Source organism: Aethalodelphis obliquidens, unplaced genomic scaffold (genome assembly GCF_003676395.1).
Source record: "Aethalodelphis obliquidens isolate GAN/ISIS:26980383/991018 unplaced genomic scaffold, ASM367639v1 scaffold53, whole genome shotgun sequence".
NCBI classification, from domain to species: domain Eukaryota; kingdom Metazoa; phylum Chordata; class Mammalia; order Artiodactyla; family Delphinidae; genus Aethalodelphis; species Aethalodelphis obliquidens.
This window is the reverse complement of record NW_020837997.1, coordinates 8,135,790-8,155,949: the sequence shown is the minus strand read 5'-3', so window position 1 is coordinate 8,155,949 and position 20,160 is coordinate 8,135,790. Positions and strand designations below refer to the sequence as shown.

The 20,160-nt window shown below is 39.7% G+C and overlaps 1 protein-coding gene across 7 annotated transcripts; it reads right to left on the bottom strand.

Annotated features, from left to right (window-relative positions):
• Positions 1-30: 30 nt before the first annotated feature.
• On the bottom strand, positions 31-18,860 carry ZNF558 (zinc finger protein 558). 7 transcript variants are annotated; one of them, XM_027085277.1, is made up of 10 exons: positions 18,732-18,860; positions 17,842-17,924; positions 12,058-12,144; positions 11,057-11,182; positions 10,414-10,502; positions 9,698-9,784; positions 9,360-9,486; positions 3,730-3,825; positions 3,136-3,218; positions 31-2,628 (listed from the first exon to the last, which is right to left on the bottom strand). In XM_027085277.1, exons 4-10 carry the CDS (start codon positions 11,085-11,087, stop codon positions 1,846-1,848), a joined length of 1,296 nt encoding a protein of 431 aa, XP_026941078.1. In that variant the 5' UTR covers positions 11,088-11,182; positions 12,058-12,144; positions 17,842-17,924; positions 18,732-18,860; the 3' UTR covers positions 31-1,845. The 7 variants fall into 7 exon arrangements, with proteins under 7 accessions (XP_026941078.1, XP_026941079.1, XP_026941076.1 ...); XM_027085278.1 differs by lacking the exon at positions 12,058-12,144 and adding an exon at positions 11,827-11,907; XM_027085275.1 differs by lacking the exon at positions 12,058-12,144.
• Between the last annotated feature and the right edge of the window lie 1,300 nt (positions 18,861-20,160).

The following is a 20,160-nucleotide window of genomic DNA, read 5'->3' as shown; positions in this document are numbered from 1 at the left end:
GTAAAGAAAAAATGACAATTACCAGGAAGAATTTGTCAATCCGTAACAACGGTGGAAGACTTTAATTCACATCTATCACTAAATAAGCTTGAAAGAAAAATAAAAACCAACCTGAATGTACATACAATATCTGAACATCATAAAGTCCACTTATTTGATAAAAATGTCATTAAATTAGAAAAAGGTATGTAGCAAATATAGTCTAATTTCTACTAGGATAAACTAAATCACTCAGGAGATAATCAGAAATACCTTTATAAATATGCAATGTGTTAATATTTTTAGAGTAAATGATGATAAACATACTACATATAAAACTATGGAACATAATTTAAGGTTTATCTTAGGGTATAGCTATAGACATAAATGTTTATACTTAAGCAAAGACTGAAAATTAAAGAGTTAGTTGCCCCACCCTAAGGATGAGACACTGATAAAGGTAATCCCATGCTCATAATATTTACACTTTTCATTCCCAGTTTAAAGTATTCTGTGGCCACTCAGAGAAGAGCTGAGGCAATCTCACGTTGAGTATCTTCTAGGGTTCCCCACCTGTGTGACTTCTCAGAAGTCAACAGACAGGACTCACCGAAAGATTTCCCAAAATTAATCCACAGGTTTTGCATCCAGGAATTTCATAGCTTTCCTAACATAAGAGATATCATTAAAGGCATTCCCTCATTCTTTATACTCATAAATTTCTCTGCAACGACTTTTCAGTTTAAGGAATGTGGGAAAATGGAAGGCTTTCCAGTACTGATGCCATTCAATGGGACATTCTCTCCAGAATAAATCATCGTATCTCTTAAAAGTTGAGAGAACACTGAAGGCTTTCCCATAGTACTTGCACTCGGAATCTCTTCATCTTCTGTTCAGTAATGTAAACTCTTGTGCTATAGGGTTTTCCACATTCCTTATATGAGTGAGTGTTGCTCTGTAGTGATTCCTCATGTGTGTTCTAAGGGATGAGTGTCCCTGAAGACTTCTACATTCTGATGATATTCATAGGACTCTCCCCTTAGTGTGAATTGTCACATGACTCCCTAGATATCACCACTGTATTCCTCAGATTTATCCACAATACTTAATCTTTTGTGTACATTAGGGTGAATTTGAGCTGAAAGCTTATCACAAAGACTGGACTCATGAGGTTTCTTTCACGGGTGAATTAACATGAGAGTTATTAAATATTACTTCATACTGAACAGACTGAAAGAATGAGGGTCTCCTGAAGGTCTTACATCAGTGATTTCATGGAAAACTGCTCAGATGGTTCCCAACAATCTGTTTCCTGGTATTCATACTGAGTATGGTCTCTTCCCACACTGTATCAGGATTGGTCTGTGTGACCATTAAAATATGGAAGAAGTGATGATATGTCCTTCTGAGACTAGGTCGTAGAAGACACTGTGGTTTCTGCATTAGCTCTTCTTTAAATCAAATGCTTTGGGAGGAACCTGCTTTTATGTCATAAAGACACATAGCCCTGTGGGGAGTCCTACATGGTGAGAAAATGAAGGTTCCCTGCCAACAACCAGCACTAACTTGCCAGGCATGTGACTGAGCTATTCTTGAAGTGGACTCCTCAGCCAGCAGTAAAGTAGATGACAGTAGCTCCTGCTGACATCTTGACTACAACCTCATGAGAGTTCCTGAGCTAGAACTACACAGCTAAGCTGGTTCTGAATTCCTGACCTATAGATAATAAATGTTTGCTGTTTAAAGCTACTATGTTTTGAAGGGAAATTTGTTATGCAGCAACAGATAACTCATACACCTAAGCGTGAGTTATCACAAGTTGTCTGAGAGATAAGAAATCAGTGAATGCTTTCCCAGTTATTGTAGTCATATCCACCTATTATGGATTCTCTTGTGCACAGAAAGGTAAGAGTTAGTGGTGAAAGATTTCCCACAATGATTACATTCATAGGGTTTTTCTCCAGTGTGAGTTCTTACATGTTTCTTAACAGCTGAGAGATTATTAAAGGCTTTCCCACAGTTACTGCATTCATAGGGTTTCTCACCGGTATGAATTCTCTTGTGCACAGTAAGAGAAAAGCTACTGCTAAAGGATTTTCCACACTGATTACACTCATAGGGTTTTTCTCCAGTATGAGTTCTCATATGCTGTGTGAGATATGAGCTCTTCCTAAAGGTTTTCCCACAATCACTGCACTCGTAAGGTTTCTCTCCTGTATGAATGCTGTTGTGCCCAGTAAGGGAGGACCTCGTGCTGAAGGCCTTGCCACACTGATTACATTCATGGTGATTCTCCCTCGTATGAATTCTCTTGTGGCTTTTGAGGTTACAACTAGTGCGGAAGACATGAAAACACTGGTTACATTCGTAGGGTTTTTCTCCAGTGTGGATTCTCACATGCAGTCTGAGGGAGGAAGGATCATTGAAGGCTTTTCCACAGTCATTGCATCCATAGGGCTTCTCCCCATTATGTATTCTCTTATGAATAGTGAGGTAGGATCTACTGCTGAAGGATTTGCCACACTGATTACAGTCATAGGGTTTTTCTCCAGTATGAATTCTTTTGTGCTGAGTAAGGTTAGATTTTGTGCTGAAGACTTTAAAACACTGATTACATTCATTGAGTTTCACTCCCAGATGACTTCTCTCCTGTTAAGAGATGAATGAAAACTATAATTTATAATATTTTTAAATATTCAATGCTGTTATACAAATTCTCTCTCCCAGGAATTCTGTTACATTATTATAATTGATGTTTTGGTTACCTATTTTAAATGCCTGTCAAAGTGGGCTTCTGCCCAGTTTGAGCTCTTAGAAGTTAAAAAAAGAGAGACAGACACATTGCCACAAGTCCTTATCATATTCACAGAGCATTTTCTGATAAATTTAAGACCACTTTATAGTTCGACAGTCAATATTTTAATCACATTTAAGGAAATATTTACTTGTGGAAACTCTCAGTAAAGAAACAAGTCTGGAGTTAATTTATAGTTTTCTCCAAATTCACAACTGATTTACAGTATCTCTTCTGGGACACCATTATCTCATATATAAATGACATTTCCCTTTAATGACTCTCCTGTTTATTCTGTGGCTTTTCTAACTTATGGAATTCTCCTACTGTGAAAAAACAGCAATCAACCATGTTAGTCTTACCACTTTTACACCATTAGAATGTTCTTTTCTAAAAACATGCTTCTTAGGAGTTAACCATTTTGCTTTAAGTACCGTCTCCAAATCTGAAACAAATTGAAAAGAAATTTAAGCTGATGGAGAAAAGAAACACAAAAGTACACACGAGTATAGACAGACTGAGGGATTAGGGTTTTTGAGCAAGTTTGCAATGAAAGGGATATGAGTATTCAAATTACAGGTATTAAAAAAGGTTTCTAAAAGGATGAGGACTGATCAGAGATTTACAAAGGGAGGAATTATCAGGAAGGTAAAGTAGGAAGGAGTTGGACAAAGAGCTCACATGAGACTTAAATTTAAAAAGGAAAAGAGACGTCTTTATTTTTTCCCCCTGAGTCCAAAGTAAAGTATGAGATGTTGAACAGGAAGTTAAAGAGGAAAGAAAGAAGGTGCATGAGGAAGCTCATAACAAATGTTCATGGCCATCTCTGTCAGAAAAAAAGGACATTTTACAAAGTTCCCTGGTTGCCATTTCCAAATGTAATACTCCCATGCCCTGAATCATCGGCTAGAGCTATTCCTCAAAAAGACTATTTCTCATATCTTCCTAGTGCTCACCTGGACAGGTGCCTGGAAGAATTCCTCTTTCCTCTGTCATCACCTTGTCTTCTTGCTCCAACTGGGAGATCAGACTGGGTTTATCAACATGATGGCCTATTTGCGGAAAAAAGCCGTGTTATAGGGGGGCTGTGCAAGTGACAAGCAACTGCATGAAACTGAAGCCAAGAATTCTGAAGACGGGCAAGTGTGGCTTTGGAAGCAATGAAATAATTACATCTAAATTCTAATGAATATAGTAACTCTCAGGAAACAAAAATACGAGCAACTCATTCAATATCCAGGTGACAGGGCACACATAGGCCCAAAGTCCATGCCCAAGTTTTTTTAAAAAATTATTTATTTATTTATTTTGGAGCAGAGAAAGGTTTATTGCAAGGCCATGCAAGGAGAGGAGGTGGCTCATGCCCTAAAAAGCCTCGAGCTCCCCGAAGGGTTTTGGCAAATCATTTTTAAAAGTCAGGTGGCGGGGGGGGCAGGGGAGTTGCAAGATACATGATCAGATCGTGCACAATTCTGATTGGCTGATGATGAGGGAACAGGGTGCTGCCACAAGGGTTAACTTTATCAGTCCTTAGGCTCCAGGAGGCCTGGGGCTATGTGCTCATGGTCATCAAGTAGTTAATATCTTCCATTTGGTGGTGGTGGTATGTGTGGGGGAATCATGCCCAAGTTTAAATACACACTTCAAAAGCTATAAAGCTTTTACATATGGAGAATATAAAGTCAGGGTAAGGAAATATTCAGTTCATAGGGAAGGAATTAAACAGAAAGTTCTATGAGCATGGGGACCATGTCTGTCTCCATCACTGTACTCCTACACCCCAGTAACAGACCCAGAAACAGACACATGCTTGACGTCTTGTGAGAAATGATGACAATGAAAATCATGGAATATGGAACTTCAGAAGTCCCCCTCTCTATGAAAACAGTGAATAAACTGGCAAAAACTGTCAGAACAACTTTATCACAACTCTGAAAACTTATCAAAAGTCTACAGCAACCAGGAAAATGCTTAATCAAAGACAAAAAACAGCTGACATTTTAACTGACCCTTGCCTCATCCTCTACTCCTTGCTTTGGCTGTGACATTGAAGACAACTCCTAGTACTAGAGGGAGTAGGATGGACCTTATTCTCAACAAGCTATGGTTGTTTGTTTTGACCTTTCTGGTGGCTCCCTGAAGAACTGGCTCAAAGGGCTTGCCTTTACTTATCTAACCCCAAACTCTCCGAAGGCTGAGCTGGTTACCCAGTGGGCATGTGCTGAAGACATTAAAAAGCAATATATTAGCCACTACTGCCTGAGGCAAGTGGAAACAGCAAAGGAAAGCAAAAGGCAAACCAAGAAGCCTGGAGGAAAAGTATAGAATAAAATGTTTTGGGGAATTTTTGAAAAGCTTTCTGAAAAGCTCCCTCATATTTCTTTGAATCTAGAAAGCCATGTGCATACCCAGGCTTGGGCACATGCTCAGAAAAGACATGAGAGGGCACTAAGTCCTCACCTTTGGCAGACCTTCAGGCTCTGCACAAACAGGAAGTGAAAACTAAGGCAGAGTTATAAACTGCTTGATTTTGAAGGTATGCCCCTGTATAGAGAGACTAGGAGTTTTTTATTTTTTGTTCCAAGTGTTCAAGGAAATCTGATAAATCACTAGCTAACCATTAAGATAACAGAGCAGAGTCTTCAGTGGCCACATACAACAAATACTGACATTACAAAAATGAGTTCAGAAATATCACTAAACATACATACCACAGCAACAACAACAAACTCTAGGGATGGGGAAAAATGTGATTCCAGAATTACTATGTTGTAATATTCCAAATGTCTAGTTTTCAACAACAAAAAATTATAAGGCAGGCCAATACACAAAAGTATGGCCCATTACAGGAAAAAAAAACCCCAAATTTAGTAGAAACTATCCTTCAGGAAGTCCAAACATTGGACTTGCTAGACCAAGAATTTAAATCAACTGTTTTAAATATGCTTAAGGATCTAAAGGAAACCATAAGAACAAATTCTGACCAAACAGAAAACATCTTAAAGAGACAGAAATTATAAAAAGAAACCAAACAGAAATTATGGAATTGAAAAGTACAATAACTATAATGAAAAATTCAGAAGAGTGGTTCAACAACAGATTTGAGCAAGAAGAAAGAATCAGTAGCCATGAAGATAGGACAACTTATATTACTCAGTTTGAAAAACAGAAAGAAAAAAAGAATAAACAAAATATGACCAGCACCTAAAAGACCCACGGGATACCATTAAACATACCAACATACACATAATAGGATTCCCTTAAATGAAGAACAGGCAGAAAGAATATTTAAAGAAATAATGGCTAAAAACTTCCCCAAATTTGATGAAAGGCATAAATGTACACAACCAAGAAGCTTAACAAACCCAAAACAGGATAAATTCAAAGAGTCAGAATCCATCCTGAAACACATAATCAAACTCTGGAAAGACAAAGACAGAGTATCCTGAAAGCAGCAAGAGAGAGGAGATTCATCATGTGCACAGAATCATCAGTGAGAGTAACAGATAATTTTGAATCAGAAACCACAGAGGCAACAGGCATTGGGATAATATACTCAAGCTGCTTAAAAAAAAAAAAAAAAAAAAGTGAACCAAAAATTCTGTCCTTCGAAAATAAAGAAATGAAGACATTCCTATAAACAAAATCTGAGTGTTTGTCACTAACATATCTATCCTACAAGAAATGCTAATAGGAGACTTCCAAGCTGAAATGAATGGGCAATGAATACTGACTCAAATCCACACAAAGATATAAAGAACACCAATAAAGGAAAATAAATAGGTAAATATAAAAGTCAAAAACAATTGTTTATTTTTGGTTTGTAACTCATGTATGTTTGGCTATGACTCCTCTTTTTTTCTAATATGATTTAAAAGAGAAATGTCTGAACTAAAAATTATAAATCCATGTTAATGAAACAATGTATAAAGTTATAATTTGTAAAAAACAAACAAACAAACAAAAAACAGCATAAGGAGGGGCACAGCTATACAGGAGCTAATTTTTTGTATACTGTTGAAATAAGTTGATATGAAATCAAAATAGATTGCTTAAAATTAAAATGATAATTGCAATCCCTCAGGCAACCACTAAGGAAATAACTAAAAAATATAAACAGAAATGAGAAGGGAATCAAAATGGTCCACTAGAAAATACCTAACACAAAAGTAAACAATAATGGAGAAACTGAGGAATAAAAATGATATAAAGCATGTAGAAAACAAACACCAAAATGACACAACTAAGTCCTTCTTTATAAGTAATTCCATTAAACGTAAACAGACTAATCTGTCCAATTAAAAGGCAGATTTTGGCAGAATGGATAGAAAATAATCAATTATACGCTATCTATAAGAGACTCACTTTCTATCTAAAGACACTAACAGGTTGAAAGTCAACAAGTGGAAAAAGATATTCCATATAAACCACAGCTAAAAAAGAGAGAATGTGACTATACTAATATCAGGCAAAATAGACTTTAAGACAAAAATTCTTACAAGACACAACAAAATATATGATGATTAAAAGATCAATTAATCAAGAAGATAATAATAATTACATATACGTACCTAACAACAAAGGCTTAAAATATACAAATTCAAAACTGACAGAATTGAAGGGAGAAATAGAGTTCCACGATAATAGTTGCAGACTTCAATGCTCACTTTTAATAATGGGTAGAACAACTAGTTAAAAGACCAACAAGGAAACAGAGGACTTAAACAATTCTATAAACTTACTAAACCTAACAGACATAAAACACTTCACCCAACAACAGAACACACATTCATCTCAAGTGCATGGAAAACATGCTCCAGAATAGAGCACATGTTAGTCCACAAAACAAGTCTAAATAAATTTAAAAACAATAAAATCATACAAAGTATCTACTCTGACCACAACAGAAGCAAATTAAAAATAAGCAACAGAGGATATGTATTGAAAAATTTAATATTGTTATGACAATAATAACCAAAATCATCTACAGATTCAATGAAATCGCTACCAAATTTCTAACAGCTTTTTTTACATAAATGGAAAGGTGATCCAATTGCAAGGCATCCTGAATAAACAAAGCAGTCCTGAGAAAGAACCAAATAGGAGGAATCACACTTACTGACATCAAAGCAATGGTAATGTGGTACTGGCACAATGCTAAACACAGATTAATGGAAAATAATTGAGAGTACATAAACTCGCATTTTATGGTCAAATAATTTTTGACAATTGTGCCAAAACAATTCAATGGGGGCAAGAATAGTCTTTGCTACAAAGATGCTGGGACAACTGGATTAATACATGCAAAAGAATGAAGCTGACAATTTCTCCTAAGCCATATAAAAATTAACTCAAAATAGATAAAAGATTTCATTGAAAAGGTAAAACTATAAAATTTTTGGAGGAAAACATAGAGCTAAATTTTCAGGACCATGGTGGCAATAACTAGGTATGATACCAAAGGCACAAGAAATAAAAGGAAAAAGTACATAAATTGGACTTCGTCAAAATTAAAACTTGTGTATCAAAGGATACTATCAAGAAAATGAAAAGATACCATACAATGGAAGAAATCATTTGCAAATAGGATCTAGTATTCAGAATATAATAAACCTCTAAAACCCAGAAACAAAAAAGATAACCCAATTAAAAAATTGGCAAAGAACTTGAATAGACATTTCTCCAAAAACGATGTACAAACAGCCAACAATTACATGAAAAAAATGTTCAGTGTCATTAGTAATTAGGGAAATGCAAATCAAAACAACAGTGAGATACCACTTCATACCCAGGAGGATGGCTATATTCAAAAAAGCGAATGTTGGGGAAGATATGGAGAAACTGGAACGCTCATATATTGGTGCAGCTGCTGTAAAAAACAGGTTGGCAGTTCCTCAAAAAGCTAAACATAGTAATCTATAACCCAGAATTCCACTCCTAGATACATAGTGGAGAGAATTGAAAATAGGTGTTTGAACAAAGACTTGTACACAAATATTCAAAGCAGCATTATCTACAATAGGCAGTAAGTGGAAACCACCCAAATGTTTATCAACCAAATGAACGGATAAACAAAATGTGGTATACCCATAAAAGAGCATGTTATTCAGTCATAAAAAGGAATAAAGAAACTATACATGCTACAACATAGCTAAACCTTTAAACATTAAGCTGCTTGAAAGAAATGAGACATAAGGATCACACATTTTATGATTCCATTGATATGAACTGCTCTGAATAGGCAAATCCACAGAGATAGAAAGCAAATTAGTGGTTGCCAGTAGTGGGGAATGGGGAAGGTAACAGGTACTGGCCACTTAATGGGTACAGGTTTTAGGGGTGATGCACAACACTGTGAATTTATCATAAGCCACTGTACAACTGATTCACTATGTTATAAAGCAGAAACTAACACACCATTGTAAAGCAATTATACTCCAATAAAGATTTTTTAAAAAAGCCACTGAACTGCATACTTTAAAATGACTAAAATGGTGAATTTTATGTTATGTGAATGATACCTCAATTTTAAAAAAGTCTTGTTACCTGAGTTATTAAATAAATGCAGGAATGATGTCAGGCTTACCAAGTGAAGCCAGGTTCCTGCAGTTCTCCAGCATCACATCTCTGTACAGTGTTCGCTGAGAAGGGTCCAGCAGTGCCCACTCTTCCTGGGTGAACTCCACAGTCACATCCTCAAAAGTCACCAAGTCCTAAACCACCACAAACATTATGGCTTAGCCAAGGACCAACCCCACCAATGTGGACAGGAAAAGAGCCAAGGATGAGAGAGGAGTAGGAGCAGGGAATCCAAAGCAGAAGCTGTATGGGCAGGGTTCTGATCTCTGCTCTCAACTGCTCCTAGGGTCAGCCCTGAACTCTCTTCTCCTGTCTATTCATGCCCACCCCCAATGTTAAATGTACCTCTAACACACAGGTGATTTTCTTTCCCAGTGAGACTGTGACATCCTGCAATCGAATTCCCCTCAATCTCAAAGGATGAGCATAGGCCTAGGACATTGCAGAAATTAGAGAAGTACTTGGTAAATGGATGAATGATGCCCTAATGGCCATCACCAATTGCCTGAGTTTAGGACACAGTCATGTCTTTCCTTAGCTTCCCCTTAAAACTCTCAGCAAAGGGGGAGGAGAGTAGGGAGGGAAGGATTGGGAGTTTGGGATTAGCAGAGGTAAACTATTATATATAGGATGGATAAACAGCAAGGTCCTACTGTATAGTACAGGGAACTATATTCAATATCCTGTGATAAACCATAATGGAAAAGAATATGAAAAAGAATACACACACACACACACACACACATATTCTGTCACTTTGCTACACAGAAGAAATTAACATGACATTGAAAATCAACTATACTTCAATAAAATTTAAAAAACAACAACAAAAAACAAAAAAAAAAAACCTCTCAGCAGAACATGGTGTAGACAGTGACCCTGGAGGAGGCTCTACATTGCAGTAAATGCTGACATATGCTAACACTGTTTGGGTTGCCCCAAACCCTCCATCAGATGCCCAAAGACCTGATTTGGCTCTGATGCTGCAGGTCACTGAAGGATAACAAGTCCAACTTCTGGTCAAAGGAATAATGATTTGGAAACAGGAATATCTGACTCACCTGTAACCAGTCTGTCAGGAAGCCATTAGCCAACCCTTCCTCCTCTGTGCATCCTTTCTGGTGAGAGGCTGGGTACGGGGAAGACTGAGCTGGAGAAGAAGAAATGTCCCAAGAATCCAGGATTGCCCCCTGTTCTCACACTCACAAATCTGGAGGCTCTCCCACCTACTTGTGATTGACTGTATCCCCAACAGACACAAATGACTATTCCCACACCCAGCACATACCGACACCCAAACACCCACACCCAGCTTCCACAGGAAAACGGAACAGAGCACTGTCTCACCCAGGGCCAGAAAATAGGGCCAAGCGCCCTCCCATGCTGGAGGAAAAGACTACTATTTCCATTTTGCAGATGAAGAAACTGAAGTCCCAAAGGACACCACTGTTATTTTTTTTTTAATTTATAGAAAGAATTAGAAGTATAATTCAAAAGCTCCCACACATTCGCCACACAGGTGACATCTCCAGAGACACTCAAACCAGCTAAGTCCCAAATCCCAAGAACCACAGTCAGGCACCAATGACCTCCAGGTTCATGGGGTAACACACCCACCTCAACTTCTCAGTCCCTTCCCTCTACCTGCTCTGTGGTGCAGGGGCCTTTAACACCTGGGCTCTGAGGGCTGACCCTCAAACTCACCAAAAGTGGGGGACAGAACCATGGTCGCCATCCTGTGATTCAGACAGTAAGTTTTCCTGAACAACAGGGAGCAGAAGAACGAGGATGCTCCTCCTCGTATCCCCACAGTGCACTCAGGACAGGGCTCTGGAATAAACGGGAAAGCACAAAGTGTTCACAACCAACTTCCCTCTCCAGGGTACTGAGGACAAATCTTTAGCCTGTCCACCATTTCCTCCTTCAAAATGCGTCTGCCTCTGCCCACAATGGTGGCTACTTCTCCATCCATCTTAAAACCTCAGCTTCACTGAGTCTCAGGGCACATTCTTCCCATCCACGTGGTTGTCACAAACACATTCCCAGCTACAATCCCTCATTCAGTGGAGACTCTGGCCCCTGACTCCCAATATTCTTTCAACCTCCCATCCTACCGCACTCGAATGACATCAGAGCCCAGGAGGGTGGCCCTCACAGTACTATGAGTCTGTCCTCATTCCACCTTGGCCACGCACTTCCCCAGGCACCACCCTAGACTTTGTTATCACCGGACATGATTCTACACCTACAACAATAGTTCAGAAATTTCTCTCTCTGAAGCCAATCTCCCAAACTTCGACCTTGCTCATTCATGTTTTTCTTTCATTACATGTGTTCTTCTCCCACGCAAAGGGCTCAGTCCACATACTCTCCCACCCTCGTGCTAGAGCCACCTCCTCTCCTCATTTTTTACTTTCCCAGCTTGGGTCTCACCGTCCTTCATTTCAACAAATTTCCTCACCCCTACCTCCTACCTTCACTCTGGCCCAGCAGAACTCCAACCAGGCATGGTTCCAATCATCTGCCTGCTCATGGCAACATCTGGGCAGACCAACCTGCACCAGAGTGGTCATGTTGCCACCTCTAGAAAAGCACTGTCAGCAACGTGAAAAGAGCCCTCAACACCGCAGGGCAATTCTATAAGTCAGTGTAACTTCCTACTCGTGAACCCTTCTCTTATCTCTTTAAATCTCACACAGCCTCACCTTTTCCCTCTATGGTTATCAGCTTCCCGAATAGCTTGAATGATCCAAGCTTCCTGGTATTCACAGCCACACTGAATCAGGGCTGACCTGTGTGACCAATAGAAAATTGTGGAGATGACTTCTGAGGGTAGATCCCTACAAGGCACTGTAGCTTCTGCTTAGTCTTCTGAACTGCTTGCTCTAAGGGAAGGCAACTGCCATATTTCAAAGACACTCAAGCAGCCCTGTGGAGAGACCTACTTGGAAAGCAACTGTCCCCTCCAACAGTCAGCACTGATGTGCCAGAATGTGAGGGAACCTCCTTGGAAGTGAACCCTTTGGCACCAGCCAAGCCTTCAGATGACTGCAGTCCCAGCTGATAACCTCCTGCAGCCTCATGAAAGTCCCAAGCCAGAACCTTCCAGCTAAGCTGCTCCTGAATTCTGAACGACAAAAACTGTGAGAGATGGCAAATGATTATTGTTTTAGTCACTAAGGTTAGGGATGCTCTGTCATGCAGCAATACATAACAAATACACCCTCACTTTCAGCAGATGGTCCTGCACCTTACTTCTCAAAGTCATCTCCATGAGAAGGAATCTACCTTCGTATCTTGCCACCAAAACTATATTCTGCACCATAGTTTCCTCCCTCTCTTGTTATAAACCAGGACCTGCCTTCTCTATAACACTGGGCTCTGCAGTTCTGTTCTGTGTTCCACTCCATCTGCCTTTTTAGGAGCTGGACACCATCGATTCTCTCTCCTTTATCCTTCCCTTCAAGCTCTCCCACTCTACTGGACTCCCTCACACCATTTAACCTCAATAAAGTGTTTTTGGTAGTGAGACACATTTATCCTAAGGGCATAGTTTTCTTTCTAGTTACCACCCAGTCTGTCTCCCTCATCATTTTTTTTTTTTTTTTTTTTACTCTCTGTCTCATTTCCTCATGTCCCACCCACTCTGAGACACAGTTTAATTTGGCTTCCACCACTACCAATTCAATCAGTAGAATCATCATTGATCTTATTCACAGGATGAAGATGCAGATTGCAACTACACTTATACCATTTCTTATCTGTCAGATCAACAAAGACACAGGGGACCAACCACATCTTTCATTGGCAAGGCTGTAGAAAAAAGCACTCTCATACACTGTTGGGGTAGAACTCCTGTGGAAGGAAATTTGTTATCCTCAAGCAAAATGCAAAAACATTTATCATTTCCCTGTCAATCACACTACAAGGAATCTATTTGAAAGATATACAAATACTAAAAGACAAGAGCGAGGTTACTCACTGTAGCATTATTTATAATATCAAAGGATTGGAAACAACACAAATTGCTATATATAGGAAATTGGTTCAGTAAACTACGGAATATCCTCATAATGAAAAAGCATGAAGCCAAAAGAAGAAAGACACGATCTCTAGGTATTGATGGAGAGTTTTATCTCCAATAAATTTAAATGAAAAACAAAAACAACAACAACAAAATCAAGGTAAAAAGCAACAGAAATGGTATGTTTCCTTTCTATAAGGGAATGCCTCCTCTCCCTGGAGTTACAGAATACAACGTAACTCCATAAAACCAGCTTCTCAAGGTCTCTATCTGTGTCCTTCCTGCATCCAAAAGATAAAAGCAATAAAGTGAGTGTGTGCAGGGAGGGGAACACTGGACACTACGGTTGAGTGTCCAGGTGAAAAACTGTTGCAGAGAGTCTTTGACTCCTGGGCCTGTGGGGTAGACAGATTAATGCCTCTGCCCCAAAGATGTCCATGCTCTACTCCTCAGAATCTGTGAATATGTGACCTTACATGGCAAAAGGGATTTTGCAGATGTTAGTAAGGTTAGGATCTGGAGATGGAAAAAATTATTCCGGAATATACATATTGACCCAGTGAAATCACAAGGGTTCTTCTTTATAAGAGGGAGGCAGGAAGGTCAGGGTCAGAGGAGATGTGAGGATGGAAGCAGAGGTCAGAGAAAAAGAGAGAGAGAGAGATTTAAAGATGTTCTCACTGGCTTTAAAGATGGAGGAAGGAGCCACAAGCCAGGGAATACAGGTGGTCTCTACAAGATGGAAAAGGAATGCAGCCCTGCCAACCCATTTAGGATTTCTGACCTCCAGAGCAAGAAAATAAATGTGTGTTACTGTAAGCCACTAAGTTTATGGTAGTTTGTTACAGCAGCCATAGGAAACTTGAACAACCTCTCATACCAAATCTTCCCTGAGGTCTTAGTGTGAGTCCAGCAGACCCAGATAATTGCTGAAGATCTTCTCCACTCTCTGCAGGTAGAAGAAGTCTACATTCTTCCCACCAGGAACCCAATTTGCCTTTAGGAATAGTTACAGTCATGAGCTGAGGAGTGACAGGAGGGGTGGGATCCAGACACCCCCAAAGCCCCAAGAGGAAAGCAGGCTGGGAAGGTGCCCAGGACACTCCCAGGTCCTGAGTACCCTCTCCAGGTCTTTTGGCAGCTGAAGCCTCCTATTAGGGGAGGAGGGGTCTCGGTTCAGTTTACAGATTCAGCGACTCCTGCACCTGGAGTCAGTGTTGAGAGAGGGTCAGAGGATGGGCCACTCTATACCAGTGTTGCTCAACAGAACTTTCAGGTATGATGGAAATGTTCTATACTTCTGCTCTGTCCAATGTGGCAGTTCGTATTTTCTATTTCTCTGATGAAACAGAAAATCTAAACAGACTGATCACTAGCAAGGCGACTGAATCAGTATTCAAAAACCTCCCAACAAACGAAAGTCCAGGACCAAGCAGCTTCACAGATAAATTTTACCAAACATTCCAAGAACTAATACCAATCCTTCTCAAACTCTTGCCGAAAACAGAAGAGGGGGTAGTTCTTCCAAACGCAGTTTACAAGGAAAGTATTACCCTGATACTGAAAACCAGACAAGGATGCCACAAAAAAAGAAAATTACAGGTCAACATCTCTGATGAATACAGATGCAACAAAATATTAACAAACCAAATTCAACAATAAATTAAATCATACACCATGGTGTAATCATACACCATGACCAAGTGGGATTTATTCCAGGGATACAAGGATGGTTCAAATCAATCAATGTGATACACCACATAAACAAAAAATAAAGAAAAAATATGATCATCTCAATAGATGCAGAAAAAGTATTTGACAAAATTCAATATCCATTTATGATAAAAACTCTCCACAAAGCAGGTATAGAGGAAACACACCTGAACATAATAAAGGCCATATATGATAAGCCCACAGTTAACAACATACTCAATGCTGAAAAGCTGAAAGTTTTTCCTCTAAGATCAGGAACAAGACAAGGATGCCCACACTCTTGCCACTTTTATTCAACATAGTATTGAAAGTCTTCACCACAGCAATTAGGCAAGAAAAAGAAATGAAAGGCATCTAAATTGGAAAGAAAAAAGTAAAACTTTTTCACTATTTGCAGATGGCATGATTTTACATATGGAAAACCCTAAAGGTTTCATTAAAAAACTGTTAGAACTAATAAACGAATTCAGTAAAGCTGGAGGGTACAAAATCAATACACAAAAATCTGTTGTTTCTTTGTACTAATAATGATCTATCAGAAAAATATGTTAAGAAAACAATCCATTCACAATTGCATCAAAAAGAATAAAATACCTAGGAATTTAACCAAGGGTGTGAAAGACCTATATATTGAAAACTACAAGACATGAATGAAAGAAACTGAAGAAGATACAAATAAATGGAAAGATATTCTGTGCTCATGGATTGAGAATGAATGTTGTTAAAATGTCCATTCTACCGAAAGCAGTATGTAATCCCTATCAAAATTCCAATGGTATTTCTCACAAAAATAGAACAATCCTAAATTTTGTATGGAACCACAAAAACAATCCTGAGGAAGAAAAAAGCTAGAGGCATCACACGCCCTGATTCATACTATACAACAAAGCTATAGTAATTAAACCAGTATGGTATTAGCACATAGCTCAATGGAACAGACTAGAGAACCCAGAAATAAACCCATTCATATATGGCCAATTAATTTATGACAAAAGAGCCAAGACTATACAATGAGGAAAGGGCAGTCTCTTCAAAGAATGCTGTTGGGAAAATTGGAGAGCCAAATGCAAATGAGTGAACCTGGACCACTATCTCACACCATAAACAAAAATTAACTCAAAATGGATTAAAGACTTGAACATAAAACCTGAAACCATAAAACTCCTAGAGGAAAACATAAGTGGTAAGCTCCTTGACATAGGTCTTGGTGATGATTTTTTGAATCTGACACCAAAAGAAATAAAAGCAAAAATAAGCAAGTGAGACTACATAAAACTAAAAAACTTCTGCACAGCAAAGGAAACCATCAACAAAATGAAAAGGCAACCTACTGAATGGGAGAAAACAATTGCAAATCACATATCTGATAAGGGGTTAATGACAAAAATATACAAAGAACTCATATAACTCAATAGCAAAACAACAATCAGATTTAAAAAATGGGCAAAAGACATTTTTCCACAGATGACCAACAGGTACATGAAAAGATGCTCAACATCATTAATCATCAGGGAAATGCAAATCAAAACTGCAATGAGATATCACCTCACTCCTGTTAGAATGACTACTGTGAAAAAGACAAGAAATAAGTGTTGGTGAGGATGTGGTGAAAAGAGGACCACTGAACACTGTGAGAAATATAAACCAGTGCAAACACTCAGGAAAACAGTATGGAGGTTTCTCAAAATTTTTAAAAAGACCTACTATATGATCCAGCAATTCTACTTCCAGGTATTTATCAGAAGAAAACAAAAATACTATTCAAAAAGATCTCTCTCTCTCTCTCTCTCTCTCTCTGTCCTGAATAAAAGAGCATGGTTGGTCACCATAAATTGTGCACCTGAAGAATATCTATTGCATGACAAGCAAACATTCCCCTTAAGAATGTCAAAGGAAAGACAGAATGAAAAAGGCGTATGCACACACACACACACACACACACACACACACACACACACAATTGATAAAACCCAACAGTATAAAATTACTCAAAATGGTTCTCTGCAATATGAATCACCAGACTGTTATTTCATAAAAGTTTAGAGAAACAAAGTTAATTCTTATAGAAGCCAAGTTGTAGAATACAATCTTTGGAAACTGTTGCCCTACCCTTCAATCTGCAAGTTGTTGCTTAGTACTCCTCCAAGTGATTTTAAATATCATGAAGAAAAAATAAAACAAACAAAAAACAAAACAAGAAACAAAACCAAACAGAAAACACTTGCAAGCAGAAAATACATCTGGTTGCTGGTCAATTCAATTTTAAATTTCTGTTGCCAATATAAAGAAGTTCAAATTATTTTTCCCCCATGTACCCCTATATTTTGAATCTTTGTGGAAGATGTATAGGGTTTTAGAAGTCAAACTGAACTGGGCCTGAGGAATGTTGTTCAGTAATCCTGATATACACATAAAAAATTTATATATTTATACTTATATATAAAATCCTAAAATTTTTAGTATTATGGAATGCAAGTAAATCTATATTTGTTACTTATTTACAGTTATTTACATGCTTGCTTAATGTGTATTTATTTGCACATAACTGTATTTACTTATTTACACTCACATCACCACACACCTTACTATCTTTCCCTTGAATATAATCCGTCAAAAATATATCATTTTTTTTTAAGATGCCCTCACTCTTAGCGACTCCTTGTGTTTACACCTGAGCACAGGGAAGGCCTAGTAGCAGTTCTGCCAGCTGAGGCTGCTGGCACTATTGTTACAAGTTCCACACGGTACTCACCTGGTCACGCAGAAATCCACGGGTCAGTGAGGACAGGTGAAACTTGAGGCTGGTTTCAACTTAAACTTGAACTCCAGAGATAACTTGTATGTAGGAAAAAAAAGAAGGGTGCAAAGATTTCTTTTGAGGCCTTTTATAGGGCATAATACAGCTGCTGGATGCAAAGGCCACACCACTCACTTTTCTTTTTTGTATTTACTGTACTGATTGAACGTGTAATTGTTGGCTATGACTGGATTTTCCTGATTCCTATCCAGCCATCTGCTCTCCAAGTGGGAGAAGGCGGCTTCATGCGGTGTGCATTCATTCGCCTTGCTGAACTCTTCTGGCTGGATAGTGATTTGTGACTCCAGACGCTTTTAATACGGCTTGTCACTCAGGGGCGCTAAAAGTGACTCAGCTAACCTTTAAGTTCATTCAGGGCTTTGAAGATTGTAAGACCCTAGAGCAGGGTTTCCAAACCTCGGCACTACTGATAATGCTTTGTCACGGGTGCTGTTCAGTGCGTTGTAGGATGTCCAGCAGCACCCGTGGCCTCCACACACTAGATGCCAGTAGCAGCCCCTCCCATTTGTAACAACCAAAACAATGCCTCCACACGTGACTAGAAGTCCCCTAGGGGGCAAAGTCACACCGAGGAAAGGTGATGGGGAGAGGGGGAACTCTGAGGAGGGGACGGCGGCGCCCAGAGCTAGGAGGAAACGGAGGCTTTGGGTCAACCAGAGGGATGAGCCTCAGGGATCGAAACGCGGCTCGCGGGAAAGGAGGAGGAACGCCGGAGCCTGTGACGGGGGTGCCCCAGACCCATGCCCCTCCCTAGACTCCTACAGGAGCCCCGGGACTGCCCGCCGCTCACAGAGTCCTGACCCTCGCACTAAGGCCGAACGTACCACGTGAACCCAGTCGCCCGCGGAGAAAACTTTACACACAGCACAGTGAGCCGCCCGCGTCTCCTTCGTCAGCACCGCCCGGCACTTCCGCTTCCGGTCTCGGGCAGTAGCCCGGGGCTTCAGTTTCCGGTACCTAGCAGACGCGGATAGCGGGGCATTGCGGGCCTCTGGGTTAAGGCGGCGGGCCGGGCGGCGGCCTCGCACCCAAGCCTCCGACGAGGTGTTCTCGTTTGCTTAGTGAGTGCAAGGCTGGGCCGTGGGCTGGGTCAGCGCCAGCGACTGAGACCCACTCTAGGGGCGGGGCTGTGGGATGGTACCAGCTTGTGGGCGGAACCAAACCCAGAGGGCAGGGTTGTGGGCGGACACCCGTTTCTTGACGGGACTGAGGGCGGGGCTGTGGCTGGGTACCGGATCTGGAGGGCGGTGCTAGAGTCTCAGCCTGAAGGTGGGCAGAGACTAGGCCCAGGGGCGGGGATAAGGCGGGGGTGGGTCTTGGGTAGGCGGGCAGGAGAGTGGGAGAAAATCAGCTCCAGGGACGTGGATGAAGACGGGGCTTTCCGTGGACTCTCCAGGCTGTACAGGTAGACGGATGCTAAACAAACAACTTTTCTTCAAGCCTTTCCCCATGTTCAGTGCGGAGCCTCACACAGCCCAATTAAACGATATGCTCATGCTCAGGATTTTTTTTTCTTGTTTTTACTGATGTTCTTAAATTTTTTTAAAAAATTGGATCATATATTCACCTTTCTCTTTAACTTGCTGTCACAAGCCAGTAGATAGGGATCTAACGCTATTTTTTTAAATGTTTTTTTGTGGGGGAGGGGGCTAGGTCATAGATACACATATAGGAAATCTTCAAACAGTGGTAGTCAGTAAAATATTCTCACTCCCATACCGTCTCCCGGTCCTTTCTCCCAAAGATAAACATCATTTTCTCCTCTGTCCTTCCAGATACAGTGTGTATATGTATGTATGTGTGTATGTACGTACAGGCCCAAGAGGGATGCCCCCCAGCAGGAAATGAAGCTGGTAAATTGTCTCATTCATTTGGATCTACTGAAAAGAGATTTAAATTTATGCCGGAGAGGATGAACCAGTGATGAATTGATAGAAATAAAACAAAGAAACAAGGAATTTTACCATTTAAAAAATCCAAAGAAAAAAGTGAGAAAGAGAATGTATTTATAAAATCTGGATCAAAAATAAAATAAAATAAAATAAAATCTGGATCAAGCTCATATGTCATAAAATGGTAAACATCTATGTAATAAAACAATAGACACTGACTTTCGATTTATCCTAATTTATTATACAATTATATTGGGGGAGGGGATTTATGTTTTAAAATAGCAAGAGAACTACATGCTAATTTTTTCAGAGAAGAAGGTAATTAGAAAAAATCAAAAGCTGAAAAATGAAAAAGCTGTAT

Coding starts and splice junctions, on each gene's coding strand:
- ZNF558 (XM_027085277.1), bottom strand. CDS start 11,087: ATGGCGACCATGGTTCTGTCCCCCACTTTTG. Junction 9,785..10,413: donor TCCTGACAGACTGGTTACAG/GTGAGTCAGATA, acceptor GCAATGTCCTAG/GCCTATGCTCATCCTTTGAG. Junction 9,487..9,697: donor AAATCACCTGTGTGTTAGAG/GTACATTTAACA, acceptor GTGGTGGTTTAG/GACTTGGTGACTTTTGAGGA.